At 37.3% G+C, this 21,870-nt stretch overlaps 1 protein-coding gene across 1 annotated transcript in view; it reads right to left on the bottom strand.

The window, feature by feature from the left end:
• Slc13a1 (solute carrier family 13 member 1) overlaps positions 1 to 21,870 on the bottom strand; it is an 88,868-nt gene that overhangs the window by 17,576 nt on the left and 49,422 nt on the right. Inside the window, exons 7-8 of the mRNA XM_005365691.2 lie at positions 20,378 to 20,529; positions 7,024 to 7,143 (exon numbers count right to left, since the gene is read on the bottom strand). Coding sequence (XP_005365748.1) covers positions 7,024 to 7,143; positions 20,378 to 20,529 — 272 coding nt within the window. The remainder of the gene's footprint in view (positions 1 to 7,023; positions 7,144 to 20,377; positions 20,530 to 21,870) is intronic.

Here is a 21,870-nt window from a genome sequence, read left to right on the forward strand (position 1 = left end):
GGGAGGCTGGGAGGAGGCGGAAAATTTTTTTTTCTTTCTTAATAAAAAAAAATATTAAAAAAAAAAAAGAATCCATGCCCTGAGCCTGTGTCTCTGGTTCTTTCTTTGACTATTCCCTTCTCTGTACTGTCTGGGTTGCTCACTTCTAGATGTCTAATGTTTGCCTTGCTTTCCATGACATCAGCCCATCTACTCCCTTTTAAAGATCTTTTTGTACCACGCACATGTTTCCATGTGCCGCTCACCTTCATCAGTCCTTATACAATGATAGTTATAAATATGTACTCCGTGCTTGATACTGATGTTACATTAAAATGTATTATTTATTGGGTATCTTGGTGTTGTGTTAGGAGCGGCGGAGCTGCGTCCCCAGCACCCGGCCACCTGCATGTATACAGCTAGCTTTATACCCGAAATAATTACACGGAAACTGTATTCTTTTAAACACTGCCTGGCCTCATTAGTTCCAGCCTCTCATTGGCTAGCTCTTACATATTAATCTAACCCATTTCTATTAATCTTTGTAGCCCACGAGCTGGCTTACCAGGAAAGATCTTAACCTGCATCTGTCTGGAGTGGGACAATCATGGCGACTCACTGACTCAACTTCTTTCTCCCAGCATCCTGTTCTGTTTTCTCCCCTACCTAAGGGTTGGCCTATGAAATGGGCCTAGGCAGTTTCTTTATTAATAAGAAATCACCCCCACATCATCTTGGTTGCTATGTACTGTGCCTATGGAAGTTAGTCTAGGATCTTTAAACTTTGACCAGTTTTTGTGGGACATTACTCTAGATGTAACTTTTTTTCTTTTTCTTTTCTTTTCTTTTCTTTTCTTTTCTTTTCTTTCTTTCTTTTTTTTTTAAGAATACCTCTGGAAGAAGAATCAGATGGGAAAATAGGTTCCTGGGGATTGTCCCTTGGGATGATGGTGAGTGGCTCAGTTAGAACCTTGTGTGTGAGGAATAAACACAGAAACAGTCTTCTGTAAAGTTATAGTTTAGGACACAGTGAAAAGGAGATGGAACAGTGAGAAAGTAATTACTAACATAGACACAGTTTGTGCTTGGTCATACAACTCTGCTCTAAAACATTGTTCCATGCTTTCTTTTTGAAAAAGTAGAATTTCTTTGATTCTTTTAGCTGTTGTTGTCTGTTTGTTTCTTTAATTCAGGGTCTCTATATACAGTTTTGGCTGTTCAGGAGCTCATTATATAGACCAGGCTGGCCTTCAGCTCACAGAGATCTGTCTGTCTCTGCCTCTCAAGTGCCTGGGTGAACAGCATTTCTGTGATTCTTAAACCATACATCCTAAACACTCACAGTCACCCTCATGCCAACACAATGACCTCTGACTGTAATTAGTTGATTATTGTTTTATTTATGAACAGAGAAGGGCTGGTGAAAATCTTATTTCAATTAAGCTTCTAAAACAATCTCAAATTTTTGTCCCTAATCACAACATAAACACTATTATTCCAAGACACAAATCGGAGGACCACTCTGAGAACTATCTATAGAAGCGAAAATAATAGTCAAAGATCGAACTTTTCCGTAGAAACTCTTTCCTGCCCTCTACACTGCATGTGTCTATCCCATTGGATGCAGGCAATGGACAGTTAGGTCAAGCCACATTTTCTTTGCTTCAAATGAAGGTTCATATGGGATAAAGGAACTGATGAAGCATGTGAGGATGTGTCCACCTCTTCTTGGAAATAAGCGCAGAGGATGGATGAGCTTCTCGGATGCAGGAGTTGTTTACCGTGAGTGAGGAGCTAACTGTGCTAACAGCCAGAACACTAATGAGAATATCTATTAGCCGGCCAGGGCAGTGGCAGCTAATTTCTGTTTGTCAATCTAGAGCCTTTGGAGATAAACACCCTGTAAAACTGAGAGGATGCTGGAAAATTAACTGGAACATGAAACTGCCATGTCTAACCAGTAGTGACAGCAAGAGAACTATTTAAAAACAACACTGATCATGATTTATGGACGTTGCCCAATGAGTGTATTTCATGGGGATTTTTTTTTTTTTTTTGGTTCCTCGTTGGGAGCATGTTCTAGTACTTCTGCTCTTTATCTTCTTAATTTTTTTTTATTTTCAGTGACATGCTGTATTAAAATAATAATGGAGGTGGCACGTGTGTTTGTTTAAAATCATTAAAAGTAGCAACAAAGAAAGAAAACAGTACTGGGCTATAGTCACTGGCTAATGTCCACATCCGCTGGCTGGGATTGTTCTCCTACTTCCAATCTTGCTACCTGTGCAACTAAACCAGCCCCCCAAAGCTTGAATTTCCAGGGAGGAGAGTTTAGTATGCAGCTGGCCTGTCACACTGAAGGCCACCTGCTGAAGTCAGTGACATTGCACACATTTGCTTCAGCAGGAGGACTGCCACATGCTGCTCTCACAATCTGGATAGAGCGTTTTTAAAAACCATCAGCCCCATCTTCCAACTAGTAGCACAATTGGGCAGTTAGGAAGAAACAATAAGATGAAAAATAGAAAGAGAAAAATATTGACCATTACCTTGCTAGACCTGGAAACTATGGTCATAGCTAAGACACCACACCCTACCCTACTCTATCATTTTTTAAAAGAAGTCCTAGTAACTGAGTTCACCTTAGCTGTCTTAGAGAACAGCATCCCGTTTGGTTCATAGGTCCTTGAGATTATTTAAATTAAGCTATCATGATAAATTTTAAATATTTCATTATTCAGGAAAAATATTTTCATGATTGTGATATACCTACTTCCTAATAGAATATTCAGAGTTGAAAGTACAGGCTGAACTTGAGATTGTGTGGATTAGCCCTTTGTGATTTTCATGGCGGCTGTCATCTCAGTCATATGACTACTGAGTGCTTGCCAAACTACCCGCTTCAATCCTCGAAAAGCAATCCTGAAATTCCCTTGAATTCAGAATTTGACATTTTAGTGGCATTTGTGGTTCTTTATGGATCAGTATGTCTTACTTCCGTTGCTGTAATTTGGACCCTTAAATGTTGACATCATGATGCTAGAAGTGATCTTATGAAATGTATCGGGTAAATCCTGCTGTTTACAGTGAAAGGTGCTGAGACTGATTATGGCAGGACTTGTAGAGATTGCTTATTTGTCCCTTGAGAAGCTGCTGTTACCTCTTGTGATGCTTTGAATTATAAAGGCCCCTGTCTTTGGGTTTTTATTGCTATGAAGAGGCACTATGACCACAGACGCTTTTGTAATAAAAATATTACTTGAAGTGGCAGCTTACACTTCAGAGGTTTTGTCCATTATCATCAAGGCAGGGAACATCTGTGCAGGAAGACATGGTGCTGGCTACATATTGACCCGAAGTCAATAAAAATTGGGACTCTGATAGTGGGCGATATCTTGAGGACATTTAACCTCAAAGCCCACCCCCACAGTGACATACTTCCTCCAACAAGGCCATACCTATCCCAACAAAGCCACACCTCCTAATGCTGCCACTCCATATGAGCTTATGTGGACCAATTGCATTCAAACTACCACAGCCCCTATAGGCTCATATCTTTGAAGACTTAGTTGCCAGGGAATAGAACTCTTTGAAAGGATTATAAGGATTAGGAGGTGTGGTTTTTGTTGGAGGAAATGTGTCACTAGGGGTGGGCTTTGAGATTTCAAAAGTCAATCCCAGGCCCAGTTTCTCTCTCCTTTCCCTCCCCCTTCTCTCCTTCCTCTCTCTCTCTCCCTATCCCTTCCCCCCTCTCTCTTTCTCTCTCTTGTACTACAGATCAGGATATAACTCTCTATCACCACACATGTCACCATGTTTCCCACCATGTTGATAATGGACTAACTTGAAACTGTAAGCAAGCACCCAACGAAACACTGTCTTTTATAAGATTTCTAGTGGTCATGGTGTCCTTCACAGTAACAGAACAGTGAGAAAGATACCTTACTTCTAATCACTAGTCCAACAGCTCCCCACAGAGAATCTACTCAGACTCTATTTTACTTTACAAATTTGAAGGTGTTAATCAACTCTGGAGCTATCATGAGGCAGGAAATCCTGCATGTCAACACTTGAAATTATCTTGATAATCTTTGGGCATTCCTCTTAAAACAAGCAGAGGCCATGGCTTCTCACAACTCTCCTGTAATAGTTGGATGGGGATCACAATGTAATCACTTCCATATGCCTTTCTGAGTAGTAAATATATCTCTGGTTTGAGATTCAAAGGGAACCCGACTGGATAGGTATTTTATAGACTCTGCCAATGCTAACATTGTTTAAATAATTTCAGCTTATCCTAATATGCTTATATATCTTAAGTTTTTTTTATTGTGGTATGTGGAAATACAGTGTGGATAGCATAGGGGTGGTATGGGAAATCCTTCTGTATATATGTTGCTTTTATTGGTTAATAAAGAAAGAAACTGCTTGGACCTATGGAAGGGCAGAATAGAGATAGGCAGAAGCTATACTGAATGCTGGAAGAAAGTAAGTGGAGTCAGGGAGAAGCCATGTAGCCAGAAGACAGATGCCACCAGACGGAACCTTACTAGTTGCCACAACCACAAAATGATGCACAGATTAATAGAAATGGGTTAATTTAAGATATAAGAGCTATTCAATAAGAACCATGAGCTAATAGGCCAAGCAGTGTTGTAATAATACAGTTTCTATTTGATTATTTCAGGTCTGTGCTGTGGGACAATAGTCTGTATCCTGTCATTTGTATTTTAATAAAATGCTGATTGGCCAGTAGTCAGGCAGGAGTATAGGCAGGGCAAGCAGCCAAGAAGTAGAGGCAGGGCAACAAGAACAGGAGAATTCTGGGAAGAGGAGTCAGTCTGCAGTTCTCACAAAGGAAGACAGATGCAAAGAAAGCAAGATGAGAATGCCTTGCTGATGAAACGTACCAAGCCACATGGCTAACACAGGTAAGAATTATGGGCAAATGTAAGTTATAAAAGTTAATAAGAAATCTGAGCTACTAGGGCAACAAGTTTATGATTAATGTAGGCCTCTGCATGTTTCTTTGGGATGGAATGGCTACAGGTCTGGGTGGGACAGAAGAAACCTCTATCAACAAATGTGGACAACTGCATCCCCAGAAAATCTGACAGAGCTTGGGAAGCAATTTTAGACACAAAATAACAGAGTAAAGCATGGCTTATTGATGGTAGCACTTTCTCAGTTGAGCTCTTTTTCTTAGAGGCAAGCATGTCTCATTTAAGAGAGGCTTGCTGACTCAGCTTTAGCTGTGAAACCTTGCAGCTCTTTTAAGAAACCCTGCCACCAAACACTTAAATGGTGTTTATGAATTGCTGGCAGCATGCTTTTTGTTGGTGTCAGGGACTTTTAAACTCCATAGAGTTATAGCAATAAACATGGCTCCCACCAGTAACTCTGCAATGACGTTAGACCCCCAGAAAGCTAAGGAATGAGGTGGATCCAGCTGTCAAACCCACGGCTTTAATCCTAGCTATATCACTTAGCAAATTAAAGACTTATGAAGTCAGAAAAAAAAGATAAATAGTAAAGATAGATTCAAAGTCAAATAAAACTTCTAAATGGTTTATAGTATGTTAAAAATATATGTAGGCTTATGAGAGAAAAAAAAAGGATAAAGTCCTTAAAACAAAAAAAAAGGAAAAAGAGAGTAGTTGGGTGTGGTGGCACATACCTTTAATACCAACACTTGGGAGGCAGAGGCAGGTGGATCCCTGTGAGTTCAAGGTGTGATGGTACACACTTTTAATCCCAGCTCTTGGGAGGTAGAGGCAGGCAGAGCTCTGTGAGTTCAAGGAAAGCCTGGTCTATAGAGTAAGTTCCAGGACAGCTAAAGATACACAGAGAAACCCTGTCTGAAAAAGCCAAAAATTAAAAATAAAAATAAAAGAATTAGAGTTTAAAATAAAGCCACATAATGATGAAAAATACACAGAGTCTGGATACTGTATGTTATTGTGTTATCTTTAAATTGTCTGATGGCTGAGGAAGGATCAAAAGCTGCTAAAAAATATTTGGTTATAAGTGCTTCTGGATTAATCCAACATATATATTTTGAAAATACCTTGACTTCAAAATTTAAGTCAAAGGTATGTTACTTTGGAGAAGAGTTTGCTTTTGTTTCCACAGGAAATGAGAGGCTGTGGATTCATTCTGGGCTAAGAAAAAATCAGGTTTGATCAAGGAAGATGCCCTGAAGAATTCTAATAGGAGCAGATGGTCCAGATCATCCAATATTTTAGAGGGCCTCTGTTGGAGTTTCCTTTGAGTTCTGCATCCAGAATGGTTTTGGCTGAGATGATCAAGCCTCACAGAATATTCCATTCCGGACTTGATCATAATTCAAAATTTTATTTAGGTCCCATAAGATTATCAGCACTCCCCAATCAGCAGGAAGTAGCCTGGAAAACTATGCCTACATTCCTTTCAAAATGGATATGGATGTTTACATTTGTTTAGAATGTTGTTTACAAGTTGTTATGGATAATGGTCAGGAGAAAAGTTAAACAAAGGAGATTTGATTCAGAGTCCTTGTTTTGAAAAAAGGGGGGAGTGCTGTGGGGCAATGGTCTGTACCCTGTCACTGTCACTTGTATTTTAATAAATGCTGATTGGCCAGTAGCAAGGCAGGAAGTAGAGATGGGGTGATGAGAAAAGGAGAATTCTGGAAAGAGGAAAGAGAAAGTCTGCAGTTCTCACAGAGGAAGCCAGATGCAGAGGAAGCAAGATGAAAATGTCTTGCTGATGAAAGGAACCAAGCCATATGGCTAACACAGACAAGAATTATAGGCTAAAGTAAGTTATAAGAGCTAATAAGAAGCCTGAGCTACTAGACCAACTAGTTTATGATTAATGTAGACCTCTATGTGTTTCTTTGGGATGGAATGGCTGTGGGTCGAGGTAGGACAGAAACCTCTGTCAACAGATCTGGGCAGCTGGCAACGAACGAGCCACCTCTGACTACATAGGGGAGAACGAGCACTGGAAATAAAGCATGGGTCATAGGTACCTTTATCACATCAAAGTAAAATGCCTACTTACTTGAATCCTAAGAAAAGCCACTGAAGCCAGATCCAGGACAAGAGTAGAAGGATAACTGCAACCGGGAAGGATAACAAAAACCAGGATCCAAAGTTGAGGCAACGACATTCAGGGTAGCGTCTACATCAAAGAGGAAAAATGGGTTAGGGTGGAGAGACACGATGAGTCCTCACTGGTAGTCTAAGGAAAAAAGCAACAGTCTACATCATTCTTGTGTTCTAACTAGCATTCTTTTTTTATCTCCGGCTTCTGTTCTGTAACTATATAATTATGCTACACCCTACCAAAGTAGGAGGGTCATTTTTAATGTTTATTCTTTTTAATCAATCTCTCATGAAATACTTTTTAAAAACACCCATCGCTGTAGCTCATATTCATCCAATACAAAATAAATAAGTGTGCAAAAGGGGTTGTGCTTCGTTGTTGTTCAAATCATCAAACTAGGACTGAGCAAAGACTAACCAGATGAGTTGGGAAGAACTCACTGTTGGGTGCCATTCCCCACTGGTAGTAGGCATCCTCATACTGTGAAGAACTTATGTTCTGCTCAGACTGCCTCCTCCAGTGTTTTTCAGGGTTTTTTTTTTTGTTTGTTTTGTTTTTACCAAAAGCATGGCACATCATGGTGATATATGAGGCCATTCTATCTAACTTTGAACTCAATCTAATGAGAACTCTGGACCAGATGAAAGCATTTTGTGTAAGAAGTCTGATTTTTCTTTACCTTCTAGTTATTTTACTTTCAAATTAACACAATAACAAAACATCAGCAATTAAACATGCTAAGATAACAAACATCTTTTTTTTTTTGGTGACCTTGCATTTATTACTTCAAAATATGGCTTAAATACTAAATAAATCATCACATCACAACCATTTTATGACTACAGAGAAACATCTGGAAGTTTGAAAAATAATTGGTATTAATTAATTTGTTCTTCAAGTGATAAAAAAAAAGAAAGTTGGAAATCTAAATATATACAAAAAATTGAAAACCTGTTTTTAGTGCTTTTTCAAATGACAAAATACAGAAAGCTTTGTGAAAAATAAAGATTTTCAATTTTTGCTACCATTTGTTGTTACATAGCAATTTTCCCTAAATTGAAGCATAGCTTCCTGGAGAGAAGAGTGGAGTTCATGAGACTTTGAGTGTCAACAAATCACACAAGTTCAGGACACTGAAACTAAACCACAGAGCCATTCTGCTGGGTTATAATCAGGAAACAATTGCCAGGAAGAGGTTCTGGGACCCAATGAGCTGCATGCAAATCCAGCAGAGATCTCTGGGGTTGTAGCATTTCAGAGTCGTCAGTTATGATAGTGTGAGCTTTTTAGTGGAATAGCTGTCATCGAGCAATCCAAATTCCTATAAGGAACTCCAGTATGTTTTTCCAAGTTGAACTTAGTAGAATAGTTTATGATTGACCTGTTCTGGGTACTATATTTGAGGTGAGTAGGCATTTGTTCAAATCTCCTCAGGAAAAGTCGTGTAACATTTCATATTGCATTTTGTTACTTAACAGATTGCATTTTGTTACTTAAGAAAATTGCATACCCAGGCCTAGATGCACCTTGTAAGCTAACACGTGAGAGTCTGCAATAGAAGATTTCAAGTTTCAGGCTAGTCTGGGTTACATAGTAAGGCCATAACTTTTTTAATTCATAGAAATTTTGATGGACACATCCCTTTTAAAGCTTTCTGAAAATTGTCTATTTGTGGGTCTCTGTCTTTGTTCCCACCTGCTGCAGAAGTAAGTTTCTCTGATGATGGCTGAGCAAGGCACTGATCTATGAATATAGCAGAATGTGGATAGGAGTTATTTTAATCCTATGTTCCTTTAGTAGAACCATAGTATTTTGTTTTATTCTAGGTCCCTGGGTTATCTACTGTTGGGTTTGTGGCTACCCAAGCAGTGTCAAGTATCTATCTGTTCCATCTCATGGCATGGGCCTTAAATAAAATCAAATCTTCATTGGCTGTGCCCACAAACTTTGTGCCACTATTGTACCAGCTTATCTTGAGTATAGGTTATCACTGTATACTGAAGGATTTGTAGTTGTGTTAGTGTTTACCTTTCTTCTCTGATAGAATGCAGAGTACCTTCCAGTAGCATGAACACTAGGGATAGGGGTGAAAACTCTATGTAGGCACCAGTTCAGCTTCTCTGTGTTCAATGTATTGTGTAGATGTAGTCTTCAGCGGTGGGGCACTGCTATCAATTTGAGGAGAGCAACCAAAAGCTTTGGTGGTACCCTGGGTTGTTTGTAGGTTCCCATAGGACCCTTTGCCAGAAAGAGTGTAAGAGCCAGAAGGAACGGAGGACACCAAAGAAACAAGACTTTTTAAACACAGCACTACTGACACACATATGAACTCAGAAAGACTGAGGCAGCATACCCAGGGCCTACCTACATGGGTTTGTACCAAACAGAACTTAAGAGTTGAGAGGGGAAATGGACACGCACTCCTGTCCCTAACATAGAATCCAGCTCCAATTAATAACTACTTGCCAATGAAAATTTAGTCTTCTCCAAGGGATTCTCACTGAAGAAATGAACCACTCTTAAAGGTCGACCCCACCAGTAGCTAACCAATGTAAAACAAGTTCAAAGGCATCTTTGGAGGGTCTTTGTCTCATAGCGCTGCATTGGAGATTTTGCTTTTCTTTTTTTCTTTTAAAACATGATAGGTACTTTGCAAGTGTATTATGGCCTCCAGTTTTGTCTTTTTATGGCATTCCTGTGTATGCAAGCCTGTGTGTTTCTATGTGTTCCTCGTGCTTTTTCTTTGACTCGTTTTTCCTCTGTTAGTTCGTCTTATTCTAATGTGTTTCTTTCTGTTTTATCTTATTTTGTCTTTATTCCTTAGATGTCCATGAGAGACAGAAAGAGTGTGGATTTGGAGGAACTGAGAGGGCCTGGGGGAGGGAAAAATGTATTTTCATTAAAAGAAAATAATTCATAAAACTTTTGATCTTGGTCATTCTGTTGGGGGTGGACACGGAGTCCCATCATGAAGTAAGAAGTTATACGCAATTGATTCCTGCTGGGAAAGGGAAAGTCAGTTCTTTCCTATGCACTACCATTGGGCATATCACCCACACCACAGGGAGGCATCGAGCCCAGGAGCAGTCGGCCAATACAAAGACTCCACATTTTAGTTTTGCTTTCTGTGGCCTTTTTGTTTTCTTTGGGCATTCTTTTGTCTCGTTGGGTTTTTTGTTTGTTTATTTTGATTTTTCCCTTAGTTTTGACAAAGAGAGAGAACTTGAAGTCAGACAGGTAAGGAGGTGGGAAGGATCTGGGAGGAGTTGGAAGAGGGAAAACATGATCAAAATATACTACATGAAAGATTAAATTATATATAAATAAAATGCCTTTTATTACATGTACGTAGTAAAGTTATATACTTTAATTTTTTTCTTGAAGACAGCTTCTAAGTAAGAGGCACCTTGTTCATGATGCTCCCATGACTTTTAATAAATCTATACTTTTTTTCCACACAATAATTAGCTGCTCACAACTTTAGACTTGTAACTTTTTTCTACAGCTTTCTTTGAACTTATAAAAACTCTTGAATCTCCTGACCTCTGGAGCTAGCATTATTAGCTTAATAATAACGGATATTTTTATCTACCTTGAAGACAGTCAAGGACTGGTTTATGTTTACATAATTAGAAGTTGGCAAATGATAATTTTTAAAGTGTCTAAAAATATATAGAACTAGATGAAAAGAAAATACTTTACCACATCCAGGAGGCTCTGTTGCTTTTAATTGGAAAATAAAGCATGTGAGGATGTACTCACGCTGAATGTTCCGTCAGTCATATTAAACGTGGGTGAGGACACACTCACGCTGAAAGTTGTATTAAATGTAGGTTACAGAATGGCCTTTGTTTTTCTGTCCAGCCCTTTGATACTTGGATGCATGATATGGATTAGGGTCAGAGCAATGTCCCCAAAACCTCACTTTACTTTTACCATTTTGTACCACCCTGAAATCAGGCTGCATCCCGCTCCCACAGGATAGACTTCTAGAGAGCATATTTGACTGAAAAAAAAAAAAAACTTTTCAGAAGTTTTGGCTTGGGGAAAGTTTATTTAGGAAAAACAACAGAACCCTGAAAAGCTAAATCTGTGTGGTTATTTCTTTTCTTGAGTAGTAAAGAAGGCTATAAATAACTATATAGGAATATGGCCCTATAAATATCACTGTAATGCATACCTAGAATGAATATGCCAAATAGCATGCTGAAAAAGAATTATTTTCCTATGGCATTCGTTTTCCCATGGCTCTTCTTCATATTTTATAATTTAATAAATGCAAATTTATATCCAAAATAACTATCCATAGTTTTTTTATCATGAATTGTGCTAAAAAATTCAGTCCTGATAAAATCCTTTTATTTTTATCCCAAACTATTGAATATATCGCTATGTTAAACATGAGTATTAGTGGTGGGTGTTTTCCTTGGTCTTGGTGATATAAAGATGAATGACTATAATAGAAGCTCTTAAGAAATTCATACTAAAATATGGCACACAGGCAATAAGTGGAAAATCTGGCAATCGAATAGAAAATCAAGCAGAATAAAGAAATAAAAGTGGTTGGGAAAAAGAGAATATTTATATAGTGCAATGAGAGAAATGATGTTTAAGGTAAAACTGAGTTAGCAAGGATGAAAGACAGAAGGTGAGTGTTAGCAAAGGGAGCCCTTACTCACTGTTGGTAGCAATGGAAATGACAGAATGCACAAGAGAGGCCTCTAAGTCTCTTGAAAATAAAACTTCTTTGTGATCTCGTTGTCTCACTAGTGGACATACATCCAAAAGGAGTGAAGTTAGTAGAAAAAATTACAAATATCATGTTTATTGTACTTTTTGGTTTTTTTTAATTGCCATGAGATGTCATCAAACTCTCAGCTAGTGATGAGTGAAGGAAATATGGCAAATATACAAATGAAGTGGTATTCAGCCACTAAGGAATGAAACCCTGTCATTTGCTACAATTTTACTATAGATAATCATAAAAGACATAACAGTGAATAATTTGAACCTGGAAACTATGTGTTGGAGCATAATTTAACATCCTGTAAATATAAAGAATTTTTTAATGTGTCAATTTAAAGTTTTAGTTGGTGGTGATAAAAATAAAAAGAAAGCAACAGGCTTTATTCATTTACAAATTGATATTCTTAAATACATGGATACAGAGTAAGAGATTATGATCAAATCTCATTTGTCTGAATATCAATCAATACCCAGTTTTTCTGATAGTACTTGTGGAAAGTGGTGTTTTGCCTGTGGATATGAGAATAAATATTTAGAATATAGTTAGGAATTATGTGGGCTTAGTAAATTAGCCTTTGCAGATTCTTTTCCAAGAGCATGACTTCACTAACCCTGAGTACCTGGATAAATTTGTAGTACCATGCATGACTCCCCTCTTGCTGAGTGGGCCTTGAGTCCAAATAGAGAGCTATTGGTTACCTCCAAGGTATGCATGCCACTAAAATGTCTTTTCCAGGGAAGAGCCTCCAATTGGTTATCCAATACATGGTCAGCCCTGAAATAATATGCATACAAGTAACATTATATTGACTGAACAGGTGGTATTTATATATTTAGCAACGTGTTTATATATTATTTTTATTAATATAATTATATATATTATTCATATATAATTAAAGAAATAGAGGCCATAAATTTGAGGGGGTATCTGAGAAGGTTTGGAGGAAAAAAAGGAATGGAGAAACTGACATAATTATATATATATATGTATATATTTGTTTGTTTGTTTATTTATTTATTTATTTATTTATTTATTTTGGATTTTCGAGACAGGGTTTCTCCGTAGCTTTTTGGTTCCTGTCCTGGAACTAGCTCTTCTAGACCAGGCTGGCCTCGAACTCACAGATATCCGCCTGCCTCTGCCTCCTGAGTGCCTGGATTAAAGGCATGCACCACCACTGCCTGGCTATAATTATGTATTTTTAAAATTTTAAAGGAACTGTCTTTTCTCTAATATGTATTGTTGGTGTCTTTGTCAAGAATCAGGTGGTTGTACATGGATAGACTTATTTCTGGGTTCTCAGTTGTATGCCGCTCTTCAGCAGACCAATGTGTCTCTTGTGCCAGCTCCATGCTGCTTTTTATTACTATGACTCTGGAGTATAGCTTGAGGTAAGGTATGGTATATCTCCAGCAATGTTTTGTTGTTGTTTAGAACTACTTTGCAAGTCTGGTGTCCTTTGTGATTCCTTATGAATTTTAAGATTTTCAAAGGAGAATTTTTGAGAATAGTTGCATTAGAATTTTCATGAGAATTATATGAATGAACAGATTGCTTTTGGCAGGATGGCTATTTTCATAATAGCAACCCTATCAATCCATGAGCATAAGAATTCCTTTCATAGATATGAAGAAAATGTACCACATATGAAGACGGTGAAGTCTAAAGGGCAGGCTGGCTGGGGAACAGGTGATTCAGAATGACTTGATGTGCCCTTTAGTTTTCCAAGTGATCTTTGATAGACCTCTATGGACATGAGTCCAGGGTTAAGAGGAGAGGGCAGAGATACAGATATAAAATGGGAAGCCACTAGTGCATCGGTGGGATTCTAGGCCAGGGAAGGATGATCAGGCAAGAATGAAACAGGGATTCGGGTGTGAAACTGTATCTCAGTGCATGCTTAGGCTCACCTTGATTGAAGAGGTCGGGAAAAGGTGCAAGGATCAGCAAGTAGGCTAAGAGCTTTGAATTCTAATGAAATCCCCTGAGGATGGCACTTCCATTTCACAGGTAAAAGACCTAAGTCTTAGGGACAAAGTGTATTATTTAAGGTCATAGATTGTGAAGTCAAGTGGAATTTTCATCCCAGGAGAAGTTTCGATTTAAAAAAAAAGAAAACTGTTTATTACTAACCCACTGTGTCTTCAACTACAGGTCGCATTTAAAATTAGAAAGTTTTATGTATGTCATAAAATACCCATAAACTATATAAAATCTTTTTTATTCTAAGGGCATTTTAAACAGCTACAATTTTTTTTCACCTAAAACAGATATGCTTGGACATAAAGCATGTATATTTCCAAGTGAAGAAGATAGCATTGTTATTGTGTTTCTTATGACCAACTAGGAAAACGATAAATTAACTTTAATATCAATGAAAAATGCACAGAAACAGTCTCAAAAGAAAGGATTCAGTTGTGGAAATCTACAGTCTTGTTGAAGATCTGGTTCATTAACAGTTCATTAACTGATTATAATCTGTTTTTATTATAATCCTTTTGATTTAGAACTTTTTTAATTGTGCAAGGCTAAGCTGATTTTCAGCTTTAGATTTGAGGACTCTTAGATATTTATTTTTAACAGAAGTCTGAAAGTGTTGACTGCTTTTTGTTTTCAGGAGCCAGGCACAACTCCTAACAGCAAGAACAAGCAGCGCATATGAGCGCACAGCAGTGTGACAGCATGCACAAGACCTGGGCAAGTCCAAGCAGACTACATCCCAGCAGGAAGGGGCAGTGGGCGTGAAGTCCTGTCTCTAGCTGGAGAGCGGTTGCAAACTGTTAACTGCTGAGAGGGAAGGGTCGATTTTCCCTAGGAGCATAGCCCCTGAAAAGTTGACCATGCTTTAGTAGGAGACATACATCCAAGAATATCTGGGTAGCACAAACTGGCCTTGATATAGAAAAACATGAAGAACACCAAGTTGAGAGGGCATGAAACTGGCACATAGACATGGGGAAGACGGAGGAAGGAGTGTGGATATGATCAAATGCAGACGTGTGGGATTCTCAAAGAACAACAACAGAAGAGCAAAGTGGCTACAAAGTGGAGCAGCTAGCAATGCTGCCATCCCCAGGCCCTATGAAGAGCCACACATGTTCTGCACTTTAATCTTATGCTAATAAGTTAATATTTCCCCCTGTTTAGATAAAAGCCTGATCTTGAAGGAAGTTAAGCTGATATATGACAGGACTAAAATCTGAACTGACATATGATCCAGTCTTTGATGTCTACATTTCTTAATTAAAAAAATGATTATGCATTTGTGTATGATGGGTGTGGGGTTTTTTGTGTGTCTGTATGTTCATATCACAGAACATATATGGAGGTCACTGAACAGCCTACAGCAGTTGCTTTTCACCTTCTATAATCTAGATCCCAAGAATTAAATTCGGCTTGTCCATCTTGATGGCAAACACCTTTACCTGCTTAGGCATTTTACTGGTCCCCACATTTCCTCTTTGGTACATGTCAGGGAATTTGTTTCAAGAGATTTATACTGCTCATTTCCAAAGTGACAGCCATGGTAGTTGTTGGGAATTAGTAATGTGTTGGGAGAAAATAAATTTATTTTCTTCATCTGGGAGTAGCAAAGACAATAAGGTAGCCAGGTAGGCTTTGAAACCAAGGCAAGAACAAATGCATTGCTTTCATTTCATTTCATTTCATTTCATATTTTATTTATTTATTTATTTTTGAGACAGGGTCTCTCTGTGTGGCTTTGGAGCCTGTTCTGGCAATTGCTTTGTAGTCCAGGCTGATCTCAAACTCACAAAATCCACTTGCCTCTGCCTCCTCCCAGTGCTGGGATTAAAGGCATGTGCCACCACCATCCAGTCACAAAAGGATTTTTTTTTTTACTATCCTCTGGCCCCATGAACCTTAAACTAGTCCACCACTTGGCCACAGTTTCATTTTCTGCAGAACAGCTGTCAGCCATCATTCATAAGCTAAAAATATTCATACTTGCTTTGACTCTTTTAAGAAAGAAAGTAGCTATGTTTTATAACCTCCATTACAGTATGTTGCTCTTCTAAGTTTTGATTGGTATTGTAAAAATTTCTTACAGTGACTGCTTTACAAATTCAGTACTATATGTGTAACCAATGCCACATTGTGGTTGGATACTATCAATAGGCTTAGATTTCCACTGAGATTTTTGGAGCATGTCTCGTGTAGATAAAGTGACTGCTGTAACGACTGGGCACACGGTTAAGAAGAATGACTGTGATGATCTTAACGTAAACATTCCTTCTAAGATACTTTCTATGCCCATAATTATACAGTTAAAACTTAAAACCTTAATAATATATATGTATATTATATATATAATATTATATATAATATATATAATATAAATATATTATAATAATATATACATGTTATATATATATATATGTGTGTGTGTTTGTCATTTTACCTGGGATAACATCCCATTTTCTTTTGCTATAGCTCTTTCTTGACCGAGAGCTGTCATTTATTTTGTGGCAATAGTGCATGAAAACCTCCCCTACTACTACAAAAATAACAACCATTCTCAATAATCCATTTCTTCTCCCAAGTATATCTTGATGCAAACATTCAGTTGTTAGGATGAGCCTGAAGAGCGATCAGTGCTTGTGGACTCCATGCATATCTTGCTACAGCTGGTCTCCTGCAATGCTTGTTAAGAAGCTCTCTTCTCCTTCCTCCATTCAGCCTCCCGTTTCCAAGACTTTTTATTTCTCTCAGTTGTGAAAACCAGACTGAAATCTTACCTTTGTTCTAAAAGAATTCCCCCTAAGTTTTGGCCAGGCCAAATTTTATTCTTGCCTTTTTCAAACGTGAATGATGTCAACTTTGTGTCTTCCTCTCCCCACTATGGACTTCCTCCACTCTTCATCGGTCTAAACGTGTGCACCATCCACTGCTCTGTTGAGCCCACTCTCTTCCAGAACATCAAGAGGAACTGTGTCCTTCCGTAGCGACCTTCTTGCCCTTTCGTCCCTTCAGGAGCCCCTATTTCACCTTTTCCTCTGAAGGGGGACTTCAGTTTTGGCTATCAGAACACCGAGTACTTCTGATTCTTCTACTTTAATTAACTTCCTTCACCCTCTTTATGGGCAGCATTTCCTATTGGTGTTCTTTTAACTTTTCCTTAGTATTTTTCCGACAATTATTTAAAATTCTATGTTCAAGAATTTAAGCTCTGCTCTTAAAGATATACTATTTGACCTATAATTACCTTAGGTGAATTATCTTACAAAATCTGCTACAGTTCTTCGTGTGGTTAGGTACTTAGTAAGACATGTTAGCCTGTCTCAATTAAGTGTGTTAATTTTTCCAGTGAATCTGCCTCTTTTTTTATAGAAGTTCTTGGAACCACTGAGGTACCATAGTTGCTTTCACCCCTCTTTAACCTGAAACTTTCAAAATTAATTATAATGACCTTCTGGGTGTCTAGTGTCTTAGATATAAATTCTAACATCTCAGAAGTAGCCTTTCATCATGTGTCAGCATGTTAGTAATGCACTTCTAATTGGTTTCCTTTCCACAGACTCTTAGATTGCCAACCTGAGAGCCCACTGATACTCTAAACTATGTAGAGAATGGATACCACCCCAGTCCTTAGAAAATACATTGTAGACATTGTTCCATTGATTTATGAGTTATTTGTACTAATTTTATTACTATACATAGTGTTTGCCTTAAAAATCTTTCTGAATCATGTCAGATTTCCACTAGCAAATGTTTTGTAGCATAAAGCAGAAGTACTCCTTTAGAGTGTACTGGAGTATTTATATTACGATGTTCTATTATTATCTCTCAACCCTATCTATAAAAATGATGTATGGATTTATTGGTAGATATATTATAGTAAATAGTAAATAAATAGGCAGGTAAATAGCTGGAAAATAATTCAAAATAGGTTATGTAATATTTTCCTTTCAATAGTGCATTTGGGAAATGGCACCTTACTTTAAATATCAGTGACAGAAATTGCTGATATTCAAGTTCCTTTGTAGTCTTTAGCATTTGGAAGAAAAAATTCCAAATTCATCATTCTTCAAAACAACAGCAAGCCGTATAAAGAAGCAAGACTGTATTGCCTTAGTGAATTCCTAAATAAAGCAGAATATCTCTCTAGCTCTAAATATATATATATATATATAAAAGTATATGTTGGAGAGCTTTAAGCTTCTGATATTTTTTCAATGATTTTGAATCAACATTGTCCTATTGTAGTTTTATGATACTACTGTATTTTGCAAAGGAGTATTCAAGGAAAAGCTCATTAAGTATCTATTTTATTTAATAATATAAAACTTATAAAATGACATGTATTTTCTCTTTTATAACAGTATTTCTATCAAATGGTGAATCTGATTTTATAATCACTCTTTCAATACATCATTAGTGCAAAGGCAAAATGTTGAAGACAAACACTTCCTTTCAGGGTGTATTTTAAGCATTTTTTAAATTTAAAGTAAATTTTAGTCAAATTTTATGATCAGGGACATTAGATTCATGAAAATAGTTTGAAACTTTTGTTCAAATTCTTTAAAATGCTCTTGGCCTGATACGACTAATAGATTAGTGCATGCAAAGAATCAAGAAAAAAATGAAAAAATAGTAATTTTTAAAAAACTGGTTGATATACTACACAGAACCATGAAGGTTAGGGGCAAAGTCTGTATGGATTCAACTGTAGAAAGTGGTTTCATTAACTATCCTATACATAACAGCAGTCCTCTGCCACTAACAGTAGTAACTGAGTCTCAACATTAGGAATACGATTCTTAGAGCTGGTTGAGATGCTGGATCTCTTTTCTTAACCATGGGTGTAATTCTAGCTTGCAGAAATGACTCAGGGGCAATTCCAGTTCTGAATTTGGGTGTTCACAGATACAGCCCTTCCACACTGATTTTTCAGATGTCCTCCACTTATGAATCAAGCACCTTTCAGATATTTCCTCCTAAGTGATCGTTGAACCTATGAAGCATCACTAGAAATGGGAAGTGGACACAAAGCTCCATCCTAAACAAGAAGCTATTTGCAATGGATACCTATGGGAAAGGGGAAATTCAGTTTTCTCCAATGGATTGCATTGGGTATATCAATCACATTTCAGGGTAGACGCCATGTCCAAGTATAGCTAAACAATGTGGAGTGTACTCCATATATTTTTAAGACTTTTAATTTGTTTTTTCATGTGCTAGTTTGTTTTGATTTTAATTTTTGTCTTGTTTAGGGAAGAGAGAAAGAAAGAGAATAGGAAGATGGGAAGATGAGAAAGATCTGGGAAGAGTTGAGAAAGGGGAAAACGTTATCAAAATATATTGTTCTTAAAATCATAAAATAGCATAAATATATATGGATATTAAAATATATAAATTAAAATAGATGTGTATCCACAGAAACATTAAATGCATACAAAGGTATTCAGTGCTGAGCCCAAACTTCTACATCATTGTTCTTTGTACATAGGATGCTTCTCTTTGGAGAACAAGGAATTCTTAGGGTTGGATTTGTTGGAGAAACTTTGTATGAAAAACATTTTACAAATAATTTGATAAGGTCCAAAGAGCCTGGGGTTCTGCCTCTTAGAGTGTAATGAATTCCCTGATTCTGAGCCCTATCTTTCATGAGAAATGTCTATCTCCTCTTCTTGGCCTTCTTAAATGCCATAGATCTTCCTAGTACTCCAGCAGATATAAAATGTACCTCTAATACTTGAAATAAACCTTCTTTCTGAGCTCAAACAAAAACGTGTATTTCTAATGGCTGCTCCAACAGTTTTACACAGTGCAAAACATTTTAGCATTATTTACACATTTAATTCTCATAGTACTTTTACAAAATGTGACTATTTTACATATGAAGAATTACATCTTAGAAATATTATTTTGGGTTAAATTTTATAAAGTAGGGAAGCAAAGTTGTAGAAGTTTTAACTAAAGCAGTACCATGGTTGAAATTGAAGATTTCTCAATTTTTATAAAATTCTTGTCTCACAACTGTAAACTTTAATTATTTACATTTCCCTAGGATATTCTGGTGCTTTCGTCTCTGGTAGCTTCAGATATTTTTGGAGTTGCCAACTTCAGCCTCTTGCAATTAGATCTTGTGTTCACAGTTCACCATTTAAGTCCAAATGCTCAGCAACCAATCTCTGCATAAACCATCTCATGCAACACTGCATTTGCATGCCCACTCATTATCCCATTATTGAATTAGTTACAATGAAACAAATTTTCCCTCTCTGGTAAGAGGCTCAGTTGGGAGTTCTGCTACACCCCATACATAATAAGCCTGCTGTTGGTGATGTTGGCAGAATAAAATCATGATCTGATCTTAGATTAGCAGAATGAACCTTCAAGTAGATATTAATTTACTAGATCCTGCATATTTCATCCTCAGTCCAGAGGAAGGTTTCTAGATCTAGAGACATTCTCATAAGAAGCGACGATACGATATTCCCAAATAACAGTTCAGTCTCTAGATTTGATTAGTCAGGTAAGAACAACTTCTGTGGTTTGTTTGATGCCCACTTGTTAAACCACCAATCTAATTTTACTTACGTATTGAAGTGCTCAGAGAAGATCAGGTTGGTGGAGGTACCAGTGATTGTTGTCAGCCCACCAATGGTTGAAGAGTAAGTAATAGATAAACACATGAGTTTACACATCATGTGATCCCTCTTTGACCGATATGCTATTCCTGTGACTCTGTTCTGTTAATAAGAAAATACATCATGAGAACAGCTCTACTTGTGGTCAGAACAATATTTCTTATATAATAAATGTGCTACAACTTTCCTGTGTCATATACATGATGGTGTTTGAAGATGGAACCTTTGGTAGGTAATTAGAGTTAACGCCATGAGGTGAGATCAAAGCCCTTTAAAAGAAGGCATTAAGATTTCTCTCCACCAAGTGGAAATGCAGGGAGGTAGCCATGTTTGCGTCCAGGAAGCAGTCTTTATCAGACCCCTAAATCTGCCAGACCCGAATCCTACACTTAAGTGTGGTTAATGGGATTTTGTCCTGTTTTGTTATAGTAGCCTGGGCTGACTAATAACATAATACCTTCTTGTTCATAGAACTGTAACAATAAAATAAACATTTAAATAAAGCATTGAAATACTTCACAAAGATAATTTCAAACATTCCTTAATGCTTCTCTTCTGTTTCTAAGCCAACTTTTCCTTCATCTCTTCCTTCTCATTATAACTTCCGAAGATTCCTATAGTTTCCTGATGTTATTGATGGTACATGGTCAGTAAATGCCTCACTGCAGCTTCTAAAATATCCTGCATGCCTATACATGCACGCATGTGCGCTCTCTCTCTCTCTCTCTCTCTCTCTCTCTCTCTCTCTCTCTCTCTCTCTCTCTCTCTCTCTCCGGATGATATAAGCTGGATATTCTTTTCTATGCTTTTGATCTTATTCTGAAGTAGTTTTTCATTTAATGATTATGTCCGATTTGGTCTCTCCATTTTACCCAAAATATTTGTCCTAGTTTCATTTCTGTTTTGTGAGAAAATACCCTGACAAAAATACAGGCAGAAAAGGCTTACAATTGTAAACTTAACTCAGGTTACAATTCTAGGTTGATGTCCGGCCTGGTAGGGAAGTCACAGGGGCAGGAGCTAGTCACATCCAACTTGCTTCTGCTCAGTATCAACTTTACACACTATACAGTTAAGGATTTCCTGAACTACATTCTATCCATGTAAATTTTGTATCTTAGAGATGTGGGCAGTATTAAACCAAGTTATTAAACCAAGATGAAGACATAAGACACAGAAAGGTTAAATGAATTACCAAAAAATTCATTGCTTAAAAGTGGCAATGCTGGGTAATAAAATTATTGTTTTGCTTTAAAGTCCAGAGCTGCAACTCTTATGTGTGTTATTTGTCCTCCTTTAAGTATTCTTTTACTCTGCTCACTGATTCCATTTATTTCCTTTTACTTAAAGTGCTGCAGATGTGTTTAGATTCCTCCATAACCAAAGCCATAATGTCATCTTATGTTATCTCTTGCCTGGGTTGATTTAGTAATATCTTTGAGA

This window comes from Microtus ochrogaster, unplaced genomic scaffold, assembly GCF_000317375.1.
Source record: "Microtus ochrogaster isolate Prairie Vole_2 unplaced genomic scaffold, MicOch1.0 UNK4, whole genome shotgun sequence".
In the NCBI taxonomy this organism is placed as follows: Eukaryota; Metazoa; Chordata; class Mammalia; order Rodentia; family Cricetidae; genus Microtus; species Microtus ochrogaster.